Here is a 25,727-nt window from a genome sequence, read left to right as displayed (position 1 = left end):
TCTGCAATTGTTTAGTTGGCATTTTCTAATAAATAACTCCGCAGCGACGGCCTTCTTCCTTTCACTAGTGGTAGTAGTATGCTTTAATTTCGACGAACATAACGGATAAAATGCAACATATGTCGAGTTTGTGGGAGAAAACTAAAGGAGTGGAACGTTTCCAGCAATTGAAAACGCCCCTGAAGTGGTGTAAGAATGTCTACCGCGGAAGCATAAAGGTGGATTTCAGCAACTGAAGAAAGGGTTCATTGCCACTCAGTATGCTGAGGGAGCAGATCAAGCACACGACATCCGTCATATAGATTCAGGTATGAAAGGCATTAGCAAGGAAAAACATTCGACGCGATGTATCACGTACAAAGGTGTCGCAAATATGTAGCCGGATCGAAATGTTGAACAAACACTGGTCACTGAGTTTAACCTTGGGAAACCAATGACCAACGACAAACTTGGCGGATTGTGGAAAGCAGACAGTTCGTGGTATAAGAGCCATTAGTTCGTGACATTAGTTCGTACATAGGGTAGAGGTGATAGCAAAACAGCATTCCTGAACGCCACATTTCTGCTCATTCTCATCCCATAGAAGGTTTTTATTTCCATTTCTGAGACCATGCTCACGGCTATTATTGATTTTCTGGACACTCCCGAACGACGATCAGGTCAAGACTGAAGAAGGACTTCAAAGTAACTGCTCCCCGATTCCAAAAGACAGTGTATCCCAGGCGATAATGACGCCTCCCGAGTGGAATCCAAATTAGGACTAGTGCATCGAGCATCCGACTGCAGAATACGGACGAAACTATTCGGCTACAGAAGGTTGTCTGATCGTCACTACCATGCCTGTTGAACCATAGCCGGATACTGCGGGTAAATTCCTGGGGAACTACTCGTTCTAAAAGCACACCGATTCGAAGCAATCAGTTCTAGCAATCCACAAACATCAACGCTGTTGTGCAGACTATTATCCCAGTCAGCTTGATGCACAAAACATGGGATTAAAAGCTGAAAAACTGGGACTTCGTAACTTTTTGTGTGCTTACATAAATGGATACTTATCCCTCGAAATTACCAACTTTTCGATTGCCCTATGGATGGCACACCTGGCACACTGGTGGGGATGATCTAACCATAGCAGATTATTTAGTTTGCAAAGAAAAACCAACAGGTGTCGACGATGAAACGCGGTTAGTCCATATTCGACTACATGTCTTCATGCTCCATGGAAAACCGTAGACTATAAGATTTCCCTGAAGTGCCTTGTGAAACCACGCATAAAGATTAGGTGAACAAATAAGACTTACTGACTTGTCTGGTTTGAGAAGCCGCCTCAGGTGTTCCAGACGAATGTTGATTCGTTCACGTCGCTGTCGTTCTGCATCTACCTTCTGAGATAAGAGCGTACAAGAATGAGAGATCAGCAAAACACAAATCCATATTTCGGATTATTTAATAAATCTGTTTCAGTCGTTCAGCCTGTCGTGAAAAAACCACATTGCTACGCTTATTGCCAGAATGAGTGGTTCATCCTGTAGTGCTATCAAGAAATGATGAGAGTTCTAGAACGTACTTAAGAAATTGACCATCAGCTACAATGACTGGGATAAAATAGACGGACGAAACTCGATTGGTCGCTTGGAGCTAGGAATCAGATTCAGCAATATTTGGGGTGAGAAACTTGACGTACGAAGCCGTCATTTAGTTGACCCAATTAACAGTTCAGGCATAATTTGGCAATTGTGTTTCGTCAGCCAAGTGATCGTTATGACAATCACCCTCAGTAATCATGAACATGTGAAAAACACTCATTTGCACGTCACTTTGGTTTTGACGAGAGACCCTGTTGCCTCCCAGCTGGAACTGTTGTTTATGATGAAGCCTGGCCTCATGCTTGCGGATGAACCGATTGAAGTGGTGGAAAAATTTGTTTACCTGGGCATTCGTATCAGTCTCAGTGATCTCGCGAAAGATGATATTTCCATCCGGATTGGAAAGACCAGTGCAGCTTTTGCGAACCTACGTCACCTGTGGCACAGGCGTGACATCAGCTTCTCTGTCAAGGGTCGAGTTTACAATGCTACGGTGCGCTCCATATTACTATATGGATCAGAAACCTAGCCGCTGCGCGCCGAGGACGTCGAAAGACTTTCAGTGTTTGACCATCGATGTCTTCGGAGCACTGCTCGAATCTGGTGGGAAAACCGGTTCAGCAATTCTGAAATACGTCGAATGGTATTTGGAAGAAATAAATCATCCTCGATAGATGAACTAATCACACTGCATAGGTTGCGCTGGCTTGGCCACGTGCTGCGTATTCCAATCGGCCGACTTCCTCGAACGGCTCTTTTCGCACAACCACGTGAAGGGTGGAGGAGAGCCAGAGGCAGTCAAACAATGACTTGGCAGCGAAGTGTGAAAGCCATTACCGGTAAACTCAGCTGCGCTGGTCATTGCTGTCTTCCTGGATTGGGACCCCGGTTCGGTCCACATCAATGGTTAGAGACATTGTCAGAGCGCCCCCAATGGCTCTCATACATCCAAGCTATTGTCTTCAATTCATAGCTCCTTCCTCAACCCCCTCACTTGGCATTCCACTGACAGTGCTGTATTTACGCACCAATTTATCAGCTCCCGCCTCCAATACGCAGCTATCTACCCCAACTCCCAAATCATCGGTGATTGAAACTGTGTCGGCTACAACCACTGTACGACGAGTACGCAGTTCTTCAAGCCGATAATGTTGATGATGACGATGATGATGATTGCGATAAATACGGTAACTACACTTATTTTCATGCCAATTTAGCCTTCACGGTACTCAAGGACGGCGGCTAACCGATTAGCCATAAGAAGGACGAAACCGGGTGTGCGAAATACATCCATTCGCACACCGCTTTGGTTCGAACTGAATTGCACCTGGATCTCCCGTTCGAACTAATCTGGTATGCAACTAAGAGCAATTCGATAATTCCCCACAACTCAATTAGAACACAAGGTTGACGGAACCCATGACATATGCCAAAATGATGAGCTCCAAGAAGAGCGAAACCGGCCGTGGGCTGTCGAACAAATTTCAGCAAACTTGTGAGTAGTTTGCTCCAGGAAACATCACGAAATTTTTTTTTCAATTGCATACACCGCCATGCGCCCCCCGAAAAAAGAAAGCCTCGCTTAGAAAGTACATCATTATCATCATCATCGACAGCATGACATCAGTGTTCAACACCGACGCTTCACTGACGTACAACGATGACTAATTTGAAAGCCTTATTGTAAAGAAAAGAGTAAAGGTAGACGGGGAAGGGACTTAGTGCTGAATTATCACAATCATTCCGAGGTGCCTACATCTCCAGACACTCACGCAGGAGATCTGGATAGAAACTGACAACAAGAACGCCAATGACTTCGGTTGGCAGCCAGATCTTGTAGTGTCTCCAACCAGGCGCAGTGAAAATCACGCGGTCCACATTCCTCGAAGGCGAGTAGCAACGACACCACCTAAAAGTTTCGTAATCTCCTTTATACCCTCTACCAAGTCAAGGGTTGGCTACCTCTGCTTCCGCCACTCTGAGTTGGGCATGAAAAACAGCACTCTCTTCGGCAACCGGTAGTTAAGCACGGTTAGGTAACACATGTCCCAACCACCGCAGCTTCTAGTGCTGGACACACCCTTCAGTAAGAGTACCTGTTGCAAAACCGAAAACTCGATTTCTAACTGCCTCGTTAAGGATAGGCCAACACCAACCCACACAAGCTATAGTTCTAAGATAGCGATTTTCGAACACTTGAAGACGTCTCAGTTCCGTTGCTCGAAAAGGCCAAGTCGCACAGCCATACAACAAAACAGCCAGCACTGCGGCTTTATCTACACGACCCTTGGTATTCAGAGATACACCACCTTGATAACGTTACAACTGCGACCAACCTGGCCAAAGAGTCCCTGATAGACTTGGTTAAGTCTATTTCCAGCTGTCCGAAGGCAACCAAGCCGGAATAAACACTTAACAAATCTAACCTAATTTTGACGGCATGGAATCCAGATATCTTAAAACTACTCAAACGGTCAGGGTTTGCGGACGTGGGCAACGTAACTCAGATAACTAATCAGTTAATCGGCCTACGAACGGTAGGAAACGTCAGATGCTAAAAACGTCTGCAGAACGGGGGAGATACGAGTCAAGGCGATGGTCCTACTAAAGTGTTCAAGCTGGGAGAACTGATACTACACAAAGAACTTTCCGTGCTCCGTGAGTAATAATATACCTCATATATAAGTCGCTGGGATTACGGAAGAATGAGTTCCCGAAGAACAGTCAGGGTACCATAGTGCTCTTTACCGCAAGACGAATTCAACAGGAATGTAGTGAGCGACATGAGCCACTACTTGAACGGTGTATGAGCTTCACCAAAGCCTTCGACTGAGTCAGCAGACAATCCATCGGAAGTTTGGCTGTCCGAACGACTTTTCTAACCTTATTAAGATATCTAACAGCTATTCCCGCTCCAGTGCCTGGTGCGAGAAAAAGAAATCATCGACAAGGAGCACAACAATTTTATCGCAACAAGCGAGTGCGTGCGAGTTCAAAAGTCACAACGGCCTCGCGTTATTTAAAGGGCACTTTTGACATTGATCCAGACTGTCCGATAAGCGTTTAGTGAACACCAATCAACATCGATCGTGCTTCTATGAAATGACTGAACGCCGATCATATTCACTCGTGCTTCTGAGCCTGCCTGAACACTCATCAGCTTTTGCTGAATTGATTGAATGACTGACTGGACTGGACTGGATGCTTGCCGACTTTCCTATTGAGATTTTGGTGAAGTTTTAGGGTCTCACTAGGCTCCAGGCGTTCTGGGATTACTTCCAGTAATCTGACCTTCCTGATACTTATTAAATCTTTCATACTAGAATGAAACTCCGGATGCAGAACTATAAAATTTCAACCAAGTTTGAAATCGATGGAGTCATACTAGAATGTCCTTGCCACAGCCCTGACTAAGCAGAGATGTTTCGCCAGTACGAAGGCTGTGTAAGAAACTAATGCCGTTCAGACACGTATAAATTCGTATCAAAGCGTTTACTGGCCGCAATATTGCTGTTTGTATCCGGTGTTCGTAACTTACTATTTGCGATTGACTGTACCTTATTTTCTGCGGTGAAATTAAGAAAGATGGCCACGGGGGCCTTGCTCCAGTGGTACCACCTTTCTAAATCAACCTGTTTTAATTATGCTGTTGGGTAGTGTTGTTAGATAGTGCACTGTGTAGTTTTCTGCTAGCTTGGCAACATACTACTCACAGACTTGAGGCTTGATAGCGAAATTAGCCCACGAACTGCGAAGAATCACACGTCATTTCGCTGGGTCGTGAAACGTGTCTGAGATGATCACCACTTGGGCCTGAATACCAAGGTTATAGTGTATCTGGCTGCTGTACCTTCGGCGCTAGCGTACACAGCGGCGGCCGAAAAGTTGGGGTGTATGCCATCTCCGCACAAACTCCTGCGAATCAACTGGATGAATTAAATCGCGGACATCGTTGTTCCTCAAACCCTAAGCACTGTTAGAGTCGAATGTACTCCGGTGCCCAACCTGTTTTGGCCAACTGAAACGAGAATTGCGCTTAGCAGTTCGGCTGAATAATGATGTCCGAAATCGGGTGCAGCCCGAAATTACGCCGCTAGGATAACCTTTGGGTAACACAAGTAACACACTACTCATAAAGTTGCTGAAAACTCTTCGACAGCCCACAACCAGTTTCGTCCCTTCTACTCGGCTCAGCACATAGGCGCAGTCTTCGAATTTCCCACTTGAACCCAGATTATACAAAATTAGCTGAATACACTTATTTGTACACCAGTTTGCTTTTGACAGAAGACGCACCTGGAACCCAGCGGAATCTTCCGTTTATCATGCTTTTAAGCAACTAAATGTACTGCACCTGGCCGCCTCTAGAAGGTGAAAACCGGTCGTGGGCTGTCAATAGTTTTCAACAACCTTGTAAGCAGTTTGTTTTATGAAAATATACTGATATATCAGGAATATCGTACTAACTGAAACATGAGGCTCCCTGGTGAAGCACATTCAGTTGCTTAAAAACCTCACAAACGAGAGATTCAGCTGGGTTCCAGGTGACTCATCCATCAAAACCAACTTGGTTTGCAAATGAGTGATTTTCGCTAGCTTTCAGGTGTGCTTGAGAAAGTTTTGTTTCCAATTTAGATCGTGGGATAACGACTGAGACGAAGCTTAGTTGTATTTGCAATCGCTTGGAATTTAAACAAAAACCAAATGTGAAACACTCATTCAGTATGAAGCATAAACGGTCAGTGATAGTACAAACCGATCTCCAAAGTTCGGTCCATCGCTGGGAACAGATCTCCACTCTACTGTTAATATCCAGTTACCTTCCAAACACTCGACTTAATCATTATAAGGCCTCACAAAACGGTCGGTGACAAGCTAACCTGACCGAACGGGTGACAGCTTCTTAGGTCCCAATTCAAAACCGCTAGCCGTGCAACAAACAAAGCTGAGTAGATTTCAGGATGCGGAAAAACTCTGGAGCAATACACCATAGATTGTTCTGGAATCTCCACCAAAACTGAGCACACTACATCATAGAAACCCTCAAAAGCATAAAGTAGGGAAAACAACACGCGATCACCACTCACTCGTCCTCTTTGATATTCCATCGAATTCATTCTCGAAGCGAACGCAAGTTAGTGCAGACTTGATTGAGCCAAATCTCCTTGTGCTTTTATTCGATCACCTGAACGTGTAATCGTAACATTCAATCTGAGAGTTTGAAAACCCCCACCTGACAAGTTGGCTTTCCCCGCCATTTGAAATGACACCCTGCGAATGTTGACAAACACAAGTACGACTGAAAGAAAATTAAACTTTCGTGACCGTCCTACCAATTCCCCACTGGTTAATAATCGCGTTGATTTGCTGATTGCGCATCTGACACTCAAGGCTTGTATGGGTGCTGCAGGCTTGGCCGGGTGGGGGGTGGAGGCAGATGGACAGTCATGCCTCGAAGCGTTTTTACAATTGAGGGCGTGACCAATCATGCATAATTTCTCTGCGCCCGATCCATTCTCGACTTTTCAGCCAACACAGATTTGTGATTTGGATAAAGGATTGCTAAACGAACCAAAAAACTATGGTGAAAGTTTACGTCATGATGTGTGAAAAAGAGTGACAAGTTGCGATCAAATTAAAGGTGGACTAGGTGTGTGTGTGTGACCGCTTAATCCACGAGGCGAGGGGTAGGGGACGCGCATGTAAGGGGGGCTTGTCTTTCAAATGAGATGAAGGGAAGGTAGAAGTCACGCTGTACCACTAAAAGCTTGCGTTCCGGGGCTGGAGATAACCAATTAATGTGGAATGGAGGGTAGCGTCATTGATAACCCAGAACAAACGTTTTGTCTGACGCTGCCACATTGTTATCGGTAAGTCGACTGTTGTATCCGCTTCCATTCGTTCTGCAATCGAAGGTAGAATGGATGTTGCGGTACGGTGCAGTTTGGCAATGGCAGCGAACAGAGTTCGGAATACTTAATAGTGTTTGGCACATCCGACAGCCAGTTATTGGATCAAATGTGTTTAATGAATCCACTGCTCCAAGGTTCGAACCCAGTCCCGCAGTGCGAACATGAACACCACCGTTGCTTTACTGGTTGTAAAAATACATGATACATGCCATCCAGCCGAAATGTGGTCACTTACCACCAGCCTTACAACAAGGGAGCGAACAAGTGATTTGCGAAGGCTGCTGATTAGTAGAAGGTATGTATAATCCTGGGTGGTGTGACGAATTCCACAGAGCCGCCTTTGGCCGCTTTTCGACTTCACGCATTCCCGGAGTTGAAAAGGAAGTCGTTAGAGACTTCCTAACTTTGACAGTTGACGGTGGATCCGTCAGGAATGATAGACAACAGGACTGCCGCGAACAGCAGATGAGGCAGTAGGAACGACTAGTCTGGTTGATCAGCAACAGAAAACTGTAGCGTTCGGAGGGTTGTGGAGGGCGTTTCTAACATTTACTGTGGACGTTTAGGGCAAAAAAACGGCATACAGAGAGAACATCATCAGCTGTAAGAACCGCGTACTTGTTGTACGGTGGTCGTAGCTGCCACAGTTTCGTTCACCGACGATTTGGGGAGGTGGGGTAGGTAGCTGCGCATTGGAGACGCGAGCTGATAAATTGGTGCATAAATACATATCTGTGAATGGACTTTTCAGAGGGGGATTGGGAAGAGAGCTATGCATTAAAGGCAATACCTGAACCCAGCGGAATCTTCCGTTTATCATGCTTTTAAGCAACTAAATGTACTGCACCTGGCCGCCTCTAGAAGGTGAAAACCGGTCGTGGGCTGTCAATAGTTTTCAACAACCTTGTAAGCAGTTTGTTTTATGAAAATATACTGATATATCAGGAATATCGTACTAACTGAAACATGAGGCTCCCTGGTGAAGCACATTCAGTTGCTTAAAAACCTCACAAACGAGAGATTCAGCTGGGTTCCAGGTGACTCATCCATCAAAACCAACTTGGTTTGCAAATGAGTGATTTTCGCTAGCTTTCAGGTGTGCTTGAGAAAGTTTTGTTTCCAATTTAGATCGTGGGATAACCACTGAGACGAAGCTTAGTTGTATTTGCAATCGCTTAGAATTTAAACAAAAACCAAATGTGAAACACTCATTCAGTATGAAGCATAAACGGTCAGTGATAGTACAAACCGATCTCCAAAGTTCGGTCCATCGCTGGGAACAGATCTCCACTCTACTGTTAATATCCAGTTACCTTCCAAACACTCGACTTAATCATTATAAGGCCTCACAAAACGGTCGGTGACAAGCTAACCTGACCGAACGGGTGACAGCTTCTTAGGTCCCAATTCAAAACCGCTAGCCGTGCAACAAACAAAGCTGAGTAGATTTCAGGATGCGGAAAAACTCTGGAGCAATACACCATAGATTGTTCTGGAATCTCCACCAAAACTGAGCACACTACATCATAGAAACCCTCAAAAGCATAAAGTAGGGAAAACAACACGCGATCACCACTCACTCGTCCTCTTTGATATTCCATCGAATTCATTCTCGAAGCGAACGCAAGTTAGTGCAGACTTGATTGAGCCAAATCTCCTTGTGCTTTTATTCGATCACCTGAACGTGTAATCGTAACATTCAATCTGAGAGTTTGAAAACCCCCACCTGACAAGTTGGCTTTCCCCGCCATTTGAAATGACACCCTGCGAATGTTGACAAACACAAGTACGACTGAAAGAAAATTAAACTTTCGTGACCGTCCTACCAATTCCCCACTGGTTAATAATCGCGTTGATTTGCTGATTGCGCATCTGACACTCAAGGCTTGTATGGGTGCTGCAGGCTTGGCCGGGGGGGGGGGGGAGGCAGATGGACAGTCATGCCTCGAAGCGTTTTTACAATTGAGGGCGTGACCAATCATGCATAATTTCTCTGCGCCCGATCCATTCTCGACTTTTCAGCCAACACAGATTTGTGATTTGGATAAAGGATTGCTAAACGAACCAAAAAACTATGGTGAAAGTTTACGTCATGATGTGTGAAAAAGAGTGACAAGTTGCGATCAAATTAAAGGTGGACTAGGTGTGTGTGTGTGACCGCTTAATCCACGAGGCGAGGGGTAGGGGACGCGCATGTAAGGGGGGCTTGTCTTTCAAATGAGATGAAGGGAAGGTAGAAGTCACGCTGTACCACTAAAAGCTTGCGTTCCGGGGCTGGAGATAACCAATTAATGTGGAATGGAGGGTAGCGTCATTGATAACCCAGAACAAACGTTTTGTCTGACGCTGCCACATTGTTATCGGTAAGTCGACTGTTGTATCCGCTTCCATTCGTTCTGCAATCGAAGGTAGAATGGATGTTGCGGTACGGTGCAGTTTGGCAATGGCAGCGAACAGAGTTCGGAATACTTAATAGTGTTTGGCACATCCGACAGCCAGTTATTGGATCAAATGTGTTTAATGAATCCACTGCTCCAAGGTTCGAACCCAGTCCCGCAGTGCGAACATGAACACCACCGTTGCTTTACTGGTTGTAAAAATACATGATACATGCCATCCAGCCGAAATGTGGTCACTTACCACCAGCCTTACAACAAGGGAGCGAACAAGTGATTTGCGAAGGCTGCTGATTAGTAGAAGGTATGTATAATCCTGGGTGGTGTGACGAATTCCACAGAGCCGCCTTTGGCCGCTTTTCGACTTCACGCATTCCCGGAGTTGAAAAGGAAGTCGTTAGAGACTTCCTAACTTTGACAGTTGACGGTGGATCCGTCAGGAATGATAGACAACAGGACTGCCGCGAACAGCAGATGAGGCAGTAGGAACGACTAGTCTGGTTGATCAGCAACAGAAAACTGTAGCGTTCGGAGGGTTGTGGAGGGCGTTTCTAACATTTACTGTGGACGTTTAGGGCAAAAAAACGGCATACAGAGAGAACATCATCAGCTGTAAGAACCGCGTACTTGTTGTACGGTGGTCGTAGCTGCCACAGTTTCGTTCACCGACGATTTGGGGAGGTGGGGTAGGTAGCTGCGCATTGGAGACGGGAGCTGATAAATTGGTGCATAAATACATATCTGTGAATGGACTTTTCAGAGGGGGATTGGGAAGAATGCATTGCATTAAAGGCAATACCTTGGATGCAAGAGCGCCACTGAAGGCGCAACTGGGCCATGTCTGACAATGTCTCTAACCATTGGGCAATGACCTCATGTCTGACAATGTCTCTAACCATTGAAGATGGCAATGACCAGTGCAGCTGGTAATGGCTTTTAGACTTCGCTGCCTTGAGTACCAAAAGGACAGCCCGGGGTGACGTATATTCCGAACACTTTAGTTCCTTTAAGTAATCAACAAGGACGATAAAGTTTAACTTGTATTTTGTGACTGGAAAAGGAGACCTAATGAACACATCACCATATACAGATCGTTTCTTCTCAACCCTTCTAATGATCCGTTGACAAGGATTCCCATCAGTTTCTTCCCTTTCCATCTTAATCACCGAATGACAGTACAACTGTTCCACCCACATCGCCTTCCATCGGTTGCGTTTCGCTCCAGGTTGCCACTTCATGCAGACATGCTACCCAAATGTTCGGAGACATCCGATGCAAAGGTACGTAAGTTTCCACTTTGATGAGCAAACTTTAGTCTGTTTTGGAAAATTTTCCCATCTGAATACCCATTCGTTGTAAGCTAGCTGCATTTTGAACCGTTTNGAGAACTAATTCATGTCATGTGCACGTAGATCGTAACACCACCTGACAAGTTCTGAAAACACGTATGTTTACGAAAAAACTATTTCCACGAACTTTCAGCTATTTACAGCTTCGAATGCGTAACACAATACTTCATTGTGTTGATCCATCTCGAGCGCATCACTAGGCGCCGAATTTTAGAATTCTCTATCCACCGAGAATTGTTCAGTGCGAAAAAGAAAAGACTGCACAGGAGAGTCGGCCGTTTTCTTGAATTTGTAGCTAAACTAGGGCGAAAAAAATGCTTCTCATGAATGGTCGGGCAATCCCATTGGGAACATTTCATCATTAATCGAGGTGACATCATGGGGGCGAGATGGCCCAAGTGGTTAGAGCGCGAATTTACTGACAGGAGGTTCCGTGGTTCGAACCCGACCTCCGCCTCTCGACTTCCACTGTCCAGGCAACCTGGCAGCATCCCAGCCCTTGTGCAACCTTCTGGTGGTGTGGCAGTTAGGCACCGAAAGGGTGCTACAGCAGCTGAACGAGGTGATATCATCAGTACATTGTTAGAGAGCGCAGTGGTGTGTAACGATGAGTTGGTGGTTGTGCGTCCATTAGTGTTGCGTGCGTGTTAGTACGCGTGCTGCTAACAGAGGTTGACCTTCGATCGCGGTTAGTCGGGCGGTCGGCCGGTTCAATCGATTGTTCTGTTATGCTGTGTCCTGGTTCACCCGTGCCCACGTGACCTCTGCACTTGGAATCCCCTGCCCCCGTACTCTGGTCGATGCTAAAGTGACCTCTGTTCTTCACCCTTCCAAGGTCCGGCTTGTGACATCCACTAATTTGACTCCGAGGACTTCCTTGTTTCTTTGTTTGTGAATCCGATATTCGGTTCTCCTTGAGCATTCCGATTGAGATGTTGGTCTTTTGCACGTAGTGGTGCGTAAATTGGATCCAGCTCAATGGATCGGTAGATCGAGTCCGCCGTGGAGCGACATGATTCCAGACATTCTCTTTCGTGTCTCGTGTCTCTGTGTGTTAAACGTCTAGCGCTTCCCAGATTGAATTTGTGGCCTCCTTTGTCCTCATGCATGGATATCAAGGATAGGGGGTCATGTCTCCTGATGGCCGCGTTGTGTTTCTTTGTTCGTGTGCGCAACTTCCTCCCGGTTCGGCCATCATAGAATTTGTTGCAGTTGATTTGGTATATCACATTGTTACTCTTGGTTTTGCCTCGGTTGTCCTTCGGTCTTGAGAATAGTTTCCTTACAGTGGCATTCGGTTTGTGGGCCACGAGGACTCCTTTTTGAGCTAATCATCTGGTTGAGGGTGCCGATATATTCTTGACGTAGGACAGAACTACCCGTCTGGTGACTTGTTGCTTGCTGTTGCTGCTTTCGGGATGTCCTCTTCTTCAAGCTTCTCATGATGAAGTACCGTGGATATTCATTTTTCTGGAATACCCTGAATAGGTGGCTTTCTTCCATTCTGATATAGCACTGGAGTCCCTTTCAGCTGCTGATATATTTGTCCATTGAATGTAATATATGTATCCATGCAAAAGTCAACAGCTTGGCATAGACTTTCGGGTTCCATGGTTTCTGTCGTGTTTGGATTATGTTGAAGCAGCTCCTCTATGGTTTCTCTGGCGAGGTTCTGATTGGCTGAAGCGAGCGGTGATGTGACATCAAATGAAAGCATGTTTTCGTCAGCTTCCATACCGACGTTCCGTAGTTTGCGTAGAAATTGACCAGCACTATTGATTGCATGTCCCGATGCAGAGATTAATTGTTCCAAATTTCTCCACATGTCTTTTGCTAATTTGTAGGAATTCGCGGAACTGAAACGTTTGGTCAAAGTGAAGTTCCTTCTATGTGCATCTTTCGTATTCCGTAGATCTGTGCAATGTTGGTGTCATTGACTTCCATTCTCCATCGTTCCTGTCTAGTTCTCTAGTGCGTTGCTTGCAGTTTCTTTTTTGTCGAGTTGATTCGATTGATGATGGTTGAATTTGAATCGTGATCGATTGACTTGTGGTCATCGTGTCATTTAATAATTGTTTGGTCATGCCAGTGTAGTCTGTCTTGTTCATTATCACCCTAATGCGTTCTTTGTCTGCCGATTGTCTGTCGGATCTGTTGTTGAACCTACTCGGATATTTTGTTTGTTTTTAGGACATACTAATTTGGCTAAATATTCTATATAGGATATGTCTTCGACGTTGAAGTTCTTGTTCAGCTGTGTTGGGTTGGTGCCCAGATGAGCTTTGATCCAAACATCGTACTGGCTCTGTTTGTTTTTTTCGTGAATTTGCGCAATTTTTGTCTATGGCTGTTCTACGTTTGATCTTGGCATTGTCTACTCGGCGTCTGATTGCCGCTTCAATTTCTGCCAAGTGGTGTACAAGATTTTAGCCAGACGATCATTCTTGCTCTCCCTGATTAATCTTTCGTGTTTTCTGATACAATTGTGGGTCTCCGCAATATTAAAATTCATCACTGAGTTGGTAATGTGCAAAAATTAGAGCTCGCGGGGCTGCCAATCATCAACCCAATGCCGTGGATCGGCTAGGTAGGCGACACCTTCGTCATCATGGAACGAGGTTCAGTACACAATGCACACGAACTGCTCAACACCACGTTTGAAGATATTTACTTCACAATCAAACTGGAGAGAAATAACCGACTACCATTCTTGGACGTTTTCCTGAAAAGAAAGGTGGATGGGACTCTGGAAACCGGCGTATACCGGAAGGAGACACATACGGATCAAATACTGAACTACAACAACAATAATTCAGTAAACCACAAGAAGGGCTGCGTCCAGACCCTGTTCAAGAGGGCGGAGACACATGGAAGCACCATAGGACTACGGAAGATGGAAGAAAGCCATCTATTCACGGTACTTCATCATGAGAAGCTTGAAGAAGAGGACATCCCGAAAGCAGCAACAGCAAGCAACAAGTCACCAGACGGGTAGTTCTGTCCTACGTCAAGAATATATCGGCACCCTCAACCAGATGATTAGCTCAAAAAGGAGTCCTCGTGGCCCACAAACCGAATGCCACTGTAAGGAAACTATTCTCAAGACCGAAGGACAACCGAGGCAAAACCAAGAGTAACAATGTGATATACCAAATCAACTGCAACAAATTCTATGATGGCCGAACCGGGAGGAAGTTGCGCACACGAACAAAGAAACACAACGCGGCCATCAGGAGACATGACCCCCTATCCTTGATATCCATGCATGAGGACAAAGGAGGCCACAAATTCAATCTGGGAAGCGCTAGACGTTTAACACACAGAGACACGAGACACGAAAGAGAATGTCTGGAATCATGTCGCTCCACGGCGGACTCGATCTACCGATCCATTGAGCTGGATCCAATTTACGCACCACTACGTGCAAAAGACCAACATCTCAATCGGAATGCTCAAGGAGAACCGAATATCGGATTCACAAACAAAGAAACAAGGAAGTCCTCGGAGTCAAATTAGTGGATGTCACAAGCCGGACCTTGGAAGGGTGAAGAACAGAGGTCACTTTAGCATCGACCAGAGTACGGGGGCAGGGGATTCCAAGTGCAGAGGTCACGTGGGCACGGGTGAACCAGGACACAGCATAACAGAACAATCGATTGAACCGGCCGACCGCCCGACTAACCGCGATCGAAGGTCAACCTCTGTTAGCAGCACGCGTACTAACACGCACGCAACACTAATGGACGCACAACCACCAACCCATTTTTACGCACCATTACGCTCCCTGATAACACACTTTTGATGTCCCCTCGATGATGACTGGTGCAACATTTGCATTCAAACTGCCCAGCTCAGCGAGCAGACCGAGGACCACTCATGAGTAGTGTGTTATGTCCGCAGAATACCGCGATACTGGGATATCAGGCCATCTCGTTCATTGGGCAGCCTGGTGCGGCAAATTCAGTGTCTTAAGAAACTGCGAACAAGTGGTTCCACTGGAATTCAAGTTAATCTCCCTCGAAACTCGAGTTAGTTTGCGAACGAGTTTATCTGTCGAACTTTTGAGTGTGTTTTGTTCGACTATCTGTTCACCAAGCTCGGCAAGAAGGTTTCGATTGTCTCATCACCAATCTACAGGATGTTATCAAGATGCGATTAGTGACATGCTTTGACGTCCTTGCAACATTCAATACATGGGAATGGATGATCGGCTAATTAATGCTAGTACACAAAACAAAAAGCGCTTGGAGGATGAGTGAGCTTCTATAGATCTAAGTGCATCATACTAGCAATCAGACTAGTCTAGATGAAATTTGCTTTGTTCGTCGCTTCTCCGAAAGACACAGGTCGAAATTTTTCGATATTCCTAAGTTTCACGCTACTAATAGGGATGAAACGGCCACACAAAGTTTATGGACATTTCTAGCAGGCCTTCATCCTAGCCTTAACTGCGATTCCTCTCAAACGATGTAGGTATAGGCCAAACTTTTCCTTCAGAAAAAAGTAAGATTGAACTAACCGCCTGGAAACGTGCCAAACCATTAGTCGTTTGCGGTGGTTTTCAAAGCAAAAGACGAAGTCTAAATCGGTGATCTACGCTTGGTATGTTCCGTGCCAGTTTGTCACTTATTTCGACCAACCTGTTTTATACCAAGTACAAAGATGAGGGAGGGGAAAAATCTGTACATCACGTCCATAAACATACTGCACGCCTGTGTCAAGCTCACATACGGAAAAAAGTCATGTGAGCACATACGGATACACTAATAAAAAGAGAGCGAAAAACAGAAACATATAAGAAGGGTTAGATTATATGGATTAGATGAGTGATGAATACTTCCATAAAGGAAACTACTCACAAGGTTGCTGAAAACTCTTCGACAACCTAGGACCGGTTTCACCCTTGTTGGGGTTCATCAGGTAGGTAGTTTTCTTTATAAAAATATACTGCGATATCTCGAATATCGTGCCAACTGAATCATGAGGCGGCCTGTGTGGAGCGCATTCAGTTGTAGAATATCCTGAACGAGAGATTCAGTTGAGTCTCTCGTGAAAACCAAATTGATTTGCAAGTTGGTGTATTTCTCGACGCATACTTCCGTTTCCTGTCACAGTGCATCACTGTTACGGTGATTTTCGAAGCTGTCCCGTCTAATTCCGTCACGGCGCAACGTATCAGCTAATTATAAGGCGCTCTCAGTTTTGGACCTGCGCCAGGGTCAGTACACTGCCAACAGCCCCATCACGCTCGCGTCACATTTGACTCTGCTCTGCACCACAACTGTCCGAGGTCGGAGAGTTCAGCTCACATATGAATAAAAGTACTGGAGGCTTAAGGAGACAAGGTAAAGAACTTCTGTAAGCCCCGAAGGCTGGACGCATGGGGACATGATCTTCGGGCCAATGCATTACAGACTGCAATGAACTCAGTCCGTTTTGAAAACTTTTAGTTTGCCATGCACATGGCTGAGACACGTCACTGGGTCACCATGAATCAAAGGAAAGACTGGGCAGTTTTTGGCTCGTACAGGCTTGTTCGGGTGAGTAATGACCATAGAGCACTGCCTCTGCAAAGTCTGGATTGAAGTGGCAACGTGGGACTGGATAGAAGGTAATCAGCTAGAAGCCAATAAGCTCCAAAAATGCTCTTTTAGTTGTTACTAACCCAATGGCGATCAGACTGAAAAAAAATTATGATGTGGATATGGGAAAAATGAGACAGAAGTTCGGAATGAGGCCCATCAGGCTTAAGTTGGCCATATTCACATCACTCACGTATGAACATTCGTCCTCCCATACTGGTGAGTCCAAACCAAAGAGGGAAGCACTGGACTTGAGTTTCACTCTTGTTAGAGCTCGCCGGCAGTGCCGGACACCTGAGATGCGAGGCGAACGCGTTACCACTACTCCACCAGTGCATGTTGCACGTCTGAACGGGCGAGCGTGTTTACACTTGAGTGATGGGATTGGTGTGCCCGACACATCATCGAAACGACGATTCAGTGACTGTCCTGACGATCGATTGACCCACTGTCAGGGCTTCCCAGTCAGGTAGCACCACAGACGCCTGAAACCCGCTGGACAACTTTTCTTGATATCTGTTGTGGGATTTGTGGGACATGTATTGTTCATATTCACATCACTCTCGTTTGAACAGTCGCTCTCATGTCCTGGCGTAGTTATACTGGTGAGTCCGCACCAAAGGGTCGATAAGCTCTAATAAGAGCGAAACTCGAGTCCAGTGCTTCCCCTATTGGGTGTGGACTCACCAGAATAACTACACCAGGGCAGGAGGACGAGTGTTAAAACGAGAGTGATGTGAATATGACCAATACGTACTCAGCAAACCCCACAGCAGATATTACGTTAGTTAGATCATTTGCATGTGTACGTCAGTTTGGATTACCAAATCAGCAGGATACATATGCATTCGTTTACCGTATCCAATTATGAAATATATATATATATATATATATATATATATGATCCCATTAAAGGGGATGGATTTCATCCCAGCACTTTTCAAAACTTGGAGGTCCCCCTGGAGCCCTAAATTAATGGCACAGTGCCAAAGTGATTTATCGTGATGTTCGTTCATCTTACATGATCATGACCCGAAGAAAGATGAGTTCAATCTCCGATTGATAATCAAGATCACGACCTCAACATATCCAGTATTCAGTGACCGGAGACAAGAAACCGGGTAGCAACAAAGAGTGAGTTTTTTCGACAAACTTCACCTGTCAGCGGAATCCGGTTGAACGACTGTTCACAGAACAAAGTTGTCTCAACAGGGACCTTCTTTTTTTAAGGGACTGAGTTTCATTCCGAATCGATAGGATCAATGCACCTTCATCGACGTGACTAAAGTTCATCCTTTTTTAGCATCATATTATGGGTAGTCTGAGTAACTGCAAACAGCACATGCGTCTGTATAGGAATCAGAATAGGTAAACCTATTTACAAAGATGGAATGTAAACCTGACTGAGGTGGGTTCATCAAGATGTTGGAATCCTCACGATTACCCATCCTCAAAATGAGTAGACACGTGCGATGACTGAATTGAACAACCTAGTGGTTTGCGACTTCCACGGCACACAGAGTTGTTGCCAAAATCTTGGACTGTCCAAATTTTGGTCTTGCTATCTACGCGATCGTGATGATGAGAACGTTGATGATGAGAGAACGTTGGTTTCCATCAGTCTAATTGCCTGGATCAGACGGAAAGTCTACACCGTAGAAATCCCGTCGAATATTGCTGGATGTGATCCAGCCTTCTGAGTTTCCATTTACGCTTGAGTAGACTGTCTTTCCTAGGGACTCAAGACCTACTTGCGTTCGTATTTCCGGTGACCTGTTTCAGCCATGCGCATAAGCACGGGAGGCGTGCGGTAGATCCATTGGAAAACGGTAATTCTGCTCAACAGGCTGCGTTTTGCAGTCCGAGATTCAAGTCTGCTTTCGCGCTTGCATCTAGCTTTCTCGGCTCAAAGAAGTTCCCTAATTTGCATTTTCGAGCCTTAACTAATGGGTGAGCTGAACTCAGTAATCTCTGACAGTTGTGTAACATAGGAGTCGAAACTGACGCGAGTGGGATTGGGACTGGCGGTAGCTTAGCGCCACCGTTCCTGGTGCACGTCCGAGGTCGACAGTATCTTATAGTTAGCTGGCTCATTACGCCATGGCGAAATTAAATGAGACAGTTCAATTAGTTGAAACGCCACGTTTACACTCCTCATTACCAGTCCAATGTACTCATGCGAACTGGTCGCTCACCACCTATCAGCAAGCTCGTGTCTGGTCACCTAATTATTGCGACGTCTGACGTCTATGGGTCAGCTGATGGACTTGTAGAGAACGACTCGCTTCCGCTGGTCTTCGGTTGGACGCTGGGGGGTCTGATTACCTCCGGTGAAATATGTTTTATAGTTACCGGTCACAGATGGTTTCATTTCCTCCGTTATTTGCATGAATGTGTCCATCGGTGTCAAGTCTTTCTGTAGCGAATTGCGCATCTCGTGGTAGTCGTTCTGTCAGCGAGACTCCAAATACGCCCCCTTTTCAGGCAATGTCAAATGTTTCTTTAGGTCCATCCCAACCTATGGTCTCATCAATGGCAATGCACACAGCAACCATACCTACTCTACAGACTAAACAGACCAAATAGACCCTTTGAATTCCGCCAGTATCCCAACATCTTCGATGGTGCATTAAGGTACGGTTGCTTCTGACACGTTCGAGACCTTTGTATGAAGCAGCGAGCCCAGACCAACACCAGCCAGTCAATGTCGCGAAGCAACTGCACCGATGGCTGAAAGCAAGCTCTTGCCGATACTCTATCGTAGAGACAGCGATGATGACCAGCTGTACAAATATATATATATATATATATATATATCAATGAATGGACCAAGTGGGTTGATCTGAAAAGTGGTCTCATTAAGTTACGTAGACAACAACAACAACGATAATCGTATGTCAAGCCACAATCACTGCACGGTAGCTTGCTTGCGAATTATGCTTAATTTTTCCTGATGTCGTTAGGTGCCGATACTGGAATATCACCAATGGACATAACTAGCTAGTGCAATTACAGGCTTCACGACTCAGTGTGCCGATTCGAATGACTGGTGAATGGAGACAACAGGTGTGCGTCGGACAGGAACGTCACCCAGTCAAGTCATACACTCCTCTCTGCCTACTCTCACGCGCTTCAGCTTCAACTCCAATGTCTTCAACCTTATGTGATAGACGCTATTGGTCATTGCTCTGTCTTGATCACGCCGTGAATGCTGTATCCACATTTTCTTATGGTTCATGAAAGAGGCTGCCGTTTGAATTGGTCGTGGTTCTCTCTCTCCAGTAACACTTACATACTAGTCGTCAGAATAGTCCACATCATCTCTCATTTGCAGTCAACCTAGCCAGCGATTATACTGACGGCTCATATGACACAAGTTCTGTCAAACAGTGAACTCCTCAATAGGGATTATCAGTGGGACTTGGTCGAACAGGTATGTCCTTGGACGGAATGTCTATATCTGAGAGGGTCAACTAAATCCCTGATGTTATAAATGCTTCGCTTCTTTCAGCCTGCTGACTTTTTACATTCTAGTTTACCCTCTCTCTCTCTGTCTGACGCCTTCGAAATACAATTATCGCAAAATTAACGGAAGCTTGTTAACTGAAGCACGTACCCTGTAACTTTTCACATATTCCTTTTATTTGTGGTTCGTCTTTCCATTTTGCCTCAAATTTTTGGACTCGTCGTCCTCAGTTCCATCACCTAGTACAAAAGATTAACTACGGTAAGGTGTCGAGTATGAATTCCCAGTTAAACGACTGTTGGCATACTGGTTACTTATGACGGCCATGTATTCAAACGCTGTACAGTAGTGGGAGTACCAGCTTCACCCCGTTGTCATATATACCGCCGCACGGTCGATAGTCGAATCTGGATGAAACTGAACTGAACTAAACTAATCTAGACTAACTTTGAGAAGTACTCTTATGTGTAAACTAATTTGGTTTTGCGAGAGACTCACCTGGAACCCATAAGACCTCGTGTGCAGGCGTTTTTGTCAAGCATTACCCCAAGGCGATGGGATGTGAAGAGTTGAAAAAACAGCAATTAGTCAAAGGTCATTTGGTGTCTTCTCAAGTGGAGTGATAATTATGGGTATTATGCTCAGTCAGACTAAGATTTAGGAGCTTACACACGGCAGTTTCAAATTGGCAAGTTGATATCCCCCCGTGGCGTGTGAGGATGGTTCTTGGGTCAAAATTGAGACTGCATATGTGTGGATTTGGAAATCATGTGAGTATGGTGAGTTTCACGAGGACAGCCTGGACGATCAAGTTATAGAATGATCGGAAACCCGATTGTCAAGTTGCTGTGATCGTTCTATTTTCAACAAAACAAGAGGCTACCGGTACAGTAACAGTGAGGAAAACTTAAGGTGAACTAGGACATGCAAGATGCACATCAATTACCGACTGGAAGAATTAGCTCTGGAGTGACGCGCGTGCAGTGTGATTGGAAAGACAAATGACGAACAGTTTTGGTTTTGGGGTATATCGTCCTCAGGTCAGTACCGATCGGATGATTACATGGCTAAACAGTACGAATTAAGCAGTAAAGTTCACACAACACAATGTTGTGTGGACGAAGAAATGACTGGTAGACCAGAAGGCCAATTGGTTGGACGCCGCACCACCTGCCTTGTTAGTGCGTGTGTGCGCCAGATTGCCAAATGACCAAATAACCTCTGGTGACGCAAGGCTGGATTACGTAAGAGTATTAGATCAGCTTCGATCGTAGCCAAGCGACCCCTCTGAATCAAACATGTTAGTCGGTTCCCGGTAGATTACTCAAAACGTCTCAACAGTATGGCTCGAGTCAACTTAGTGCAAGAAGACTGCACTGACTCTACTGTTAATCTAAGAAGGAATGTACTCTCGTACCCTCTTCTAATTTTACGGGGAAAAGAGTACACAATCATTCGCCGAATGCACTCATCTGCACACCAAGTTGGTTTGAACCAAAGACGCGACTTAATCCCACCCGAATCCCTCATTTATGATATTGTTCCATTGAATGTGCTGCACAAAGATGGCCTCATGTTCCAGTTGGTACGACGTTCGAGATGGCGTAGTTTGGCTTCTTGAAGAAGACTGCAGACAAGGTTGCTTAAACCTATTCAACTGTTCACGACCCGTTTCATCTTTCCCATTCGGGCTTATTAGGTAGGCGTAATTTTCATCAACCGTATTTTCCACTATAATCTAATTATATGAAATTCGCGAACTGCCCTCATTTGCTCACCAGTTTTGTTTTACGGGAGACTCTTTGGCAGTCCAGCGAAATTCCTTTAACCAGATCATTGCTCAGTGGCTGGTAGATATTTTAGTACATGTACGTCAGCCTGACTGTCGAAGCATTATCCATGATACATTTGGATTCATTGTACTGATGATGATGATATCAATGCCAATGTGCTCATGCGATATCATCTCCATTTTTAAGGATGTTTCGTATATAACACTCCCAGTGCCATCTGTTTCGTTGAATAAACGGCCTTTACGCTGCACTTTTAGTGTACGGGCTAAAAGATGATGAGCATTTGTACAAAAGTTATGTAGATGATGTGTCCAGTACGGACGAAGTGACCAATCAAGCTCATCTGGCTATACTGTTTACGATCGATTCAGAAACAAACAAAATTGTTGGTTCACCTCTTGGACTAGAGGATTGTTCATTACAGAGGAACATGGGAGCCAGCTTGGCCTGGTCCGTAGACGGATTCCAGCAGCTTGACACTTTTGGGAAATGAACTGGCATGGACAACCCTTTCTGGAAAGTCTCGTTGGCAGAAACACCAGTCAGGTCGGCCATCATGACGATTGGCTGTCAAAATTGATCTGCGGGCACAAACAAACAGCCCCGGTTCATTCAGTCAGCAAGAAAGGCTTAGAATGGTACACTCATTTACGACACAGCCGACTTACCTCTCATGTTGACCATCGTAGGATTTGCTCTGCACAAAAGTGACCGTAGACTGATCAATTTGCCTCTCACATAGTCGATGAGATCTCCTACAGTCGCGGAGACACTTAATTTGGTAGTACGGACAGGTAGCTACTGGAAAATGTGGCCTAGCGCATTCCAAAGTTGTGGGAATTGTGGAATATGTATTGCGGCGCTATCTGACTGAGAAGTCCTGACAGGATGATCAATCGATCATCACGGTTAGGACAGTTGCTGTGTCGTAATTACGATGATGTGTTGGGCACACCAATTACGTCACTCAACCGTTCACCCGTCCAGACGTGCGCTGGTGGAGTGGTGGTAACACGCTCGCCTCGTATGTCAAGCGTCCGGAGTTCAACCCCTAGCTGATGAGCTCTAATAAGAGCGAAACTTCTCCCTTTGGTATGGACTCACCAGAATAATTACGCCACAACAGGAGGACAACTGTTCAAACTAGAGTGCTGCGGCTATGGACATTCCAAAGTATGTAATCCGGACACTGTCAGGATCAAGTCACAGTCCTGCGTCTTCAATAGGCAGACATCTATTGGCTGCTAGCCATCAACTCCTTATGAAATATGTTGCCGAACAGAAACAGCGATAAACGAAGCGCGGCTGATCAGATCAAACCGGTCCAGACTACGTCCGCAAAATGGATGAAGTGTTTCCACTATTTTAACATACGGCACTGCATGCCTTCTGTGAGTTCTATTCCGATTTAAAGACGTGACTTGACGACGATCGAAGCTGCAGCAATACACGTAGGTAATCCAGACGTCATCAGAAATTTAGCTTGGGACACTTTGTGACTCTTCCATTTCGTTTCACTAGTTCGATACTTTCGATAATTATTGAGACAAGGACGAGATTCTGAATACAGTTCATTCGTCCTCTGGCTTTCATTCATATTTTACCCGTCATCCATCAAGATTTTCTCCCAATTCTTTTTGGATCTTCCTCTTTCTAGTTAGCCATTCGCTACAAACTTCAAGCACGAGCATTCTCTGCGGAAACAGGAATTATCTGATCAGCTGTTTTTGCATTTTTTTTTTAAAAAAAACGGATACATTTTTAAAATCAGAAGACAGCACGGTATCATATATTGAAACACTCGCACCAAGGAATAATTCTGGCATCATCAGAATGGAAATCATGTCTTAGAATTATGTCTATTAGCCTTATGTTGATGCGATCGCTAAGGAACTTATCGATTGGTGCGGATGGTGTGGGATGGTAGCTTCATTCCCGATGAACTCTCATTTGCTTCCGAGAAATACACTCATTTGCAAATCAATTTGGCTTTCACGAGCGACTCAAGTGAATCTCTTGTTTATGATATTTCAGCAACCTTGTGAGTAGTTTCTTTCGTTTACTTTCTTTGTTACAGCTCAGAAACCCCTGGGGTTTCACCAATCTAGTGAGATGGTATAGATTCCTGATCGGTGTCCATGCATTCTCAAAGTAGCCATGGGTGGGTATGGTCTACCGAAATTTGTCTGTAAAAACTACGTGACCTTGAGAAGGTCATTTGCACAATTCCGCAGTTCCGAAGACTACGGTGACAGCGAATGAAACAAAGGTCTGCTCAGTTATGGGATTTTCTATAAATTTTACATTTCCATTGAATATCTACCTTTCGAGACTCAGCGGTCACGTTGAACTTTTTGTTGATAATCTCAATTGAGTGTTGATGAGAATGGGAAACACAGAAAACTCCAGCCGAAAAGTACATTTCGAGTGAAACCCGCTGACTCGGTACCAAGATAATTAGTCCCTAGCCGAAGAGGAAAGCAGAATCGGGTTACGGAAAACTGGAAACGGGGTAAAAGGAAGCTCTATGGCATCGTTCCTCAACTGAAGAAAACTGTCCGTCGTTTCGAATCGGCTACAATGAACATGCCAAAAGGGCCCATCAGTGACAAGAAAGCGTAACTACTATAAATCCTGCTAAATTCCAGTGTATGCAACAACAGTACATTTCTGCGACCAGAAAAAAACTTTGGGCAATATAAGCACCTGAACGAGATGAGCTAATAGCACCCTGAATATACCAAGCTGTTAAATGAAAAGACCAGGCCCAAAAGTTTACACCGAAAGTCTTTGAGAACCAGCGTGAATATCGATCCAGTCGCGCGAGTGGTCTATCTGCGGCTAACGATTGAACGCAACAGTAGTCCCCAGGACAGTTAGGTTCCGTCATTTACTCCAAATTCGGTGGGGCATTGACGATGTGAATTATCTAGTAGGGGTCCTCAAGGGTTCCACACTACTTGGGCACTCGCTGAGAACGTTGATCACGATGAAACTTGTTATTCGCACGGTTGTTGCCGACGACCGGTCTGACCTTTTTCCGGACTCATCAAATAGGCTCACTCCCCGATGTTCATTCAACTGTATGTTCTGCTTCAAAACCAGATTGTGGTGAGGTCCACTCATTTGAAAACCCATTTGGCATTAACAGAGATTCAGTTGAACCTTCCTCTTTATCGTAAACTTTTTTTTTTACAACTGAGTGGATTTTGCCAGCTGATCATGATATTTGCCTGATAGTGTCATACACTAGTGTCTAAATGGCCGAGTGGATGACGCGGTGACGCTATGGACGGGAAATAAATTGATGGGTCTCCTGCTGGTGAACTCATGCTGTACCGAATTTACAGTGGTTCCATTAACCATCCAACCCAGGAGACAATCAACCCACCGGATTCGTGGTCGATACAGCGATGACACTGGCTTTTGACTATTGGTTCATGAATCATCAGCACGTATCCGACGTAGCTTGCAAAACACTTCTTACTCGACCATCTGGCGCATCTGTTCACTTCTTGCTCTTTACGTCACTTGTCCTTGGTGCTTTAGCACGCGGGGTGTGTTTAATCGAACTACTCGCTGACTAGCAGTAGCTAAGAGTTTTCACGGAATTAAGCTTGGAGCAGTGAGTGGGATTAAGACG

At 45.2% G+C, this 25,727-nt stretch overlaps 1 protein-coding gene across 1 annotated transcript; it reads left to right on the top strand.

The window, feature by feature from the left end:
• Positions 1-18,297: 18,297 nt before the first annotated feature.
• Positions 18,298-18,525, top strand: T265_06671 (hypothetical protein; the record flags this gene model as incomplete). Its single annotated transcript, XM_009171996.1, has 1 exon — positions 18,298-18,525. One exon carries the CDS (start codon positions 18,298-18,300, stop codon positions 18,523-18,525), a length of 228 nt encoding a protein of 75 aa, XP_009170260.1.
• Between the last annotated feature and the right edge of the window lie 7,202 nt (positions 18,526-25,727).

This window comes from Opisthorchis viverrini (genome assembly GCF_000715545.1).
Source record: "Opisthorchis viverrini unplaced genomic scaffold opera_v5_141, whole genome shotgun sequence".
NCBI classification, from domain to species: Eukaryota; Metazoa; Platyhelminthes; class Trematoda; order Opisthorchiida; family Opisthorchiidae; genus Opisthorchis; species Opisthorchis viverrini.
Note: the sequence above shows the minus strand (reverse complement) of the source record. Positions and strands in the feature narration are given on the sequence as shown.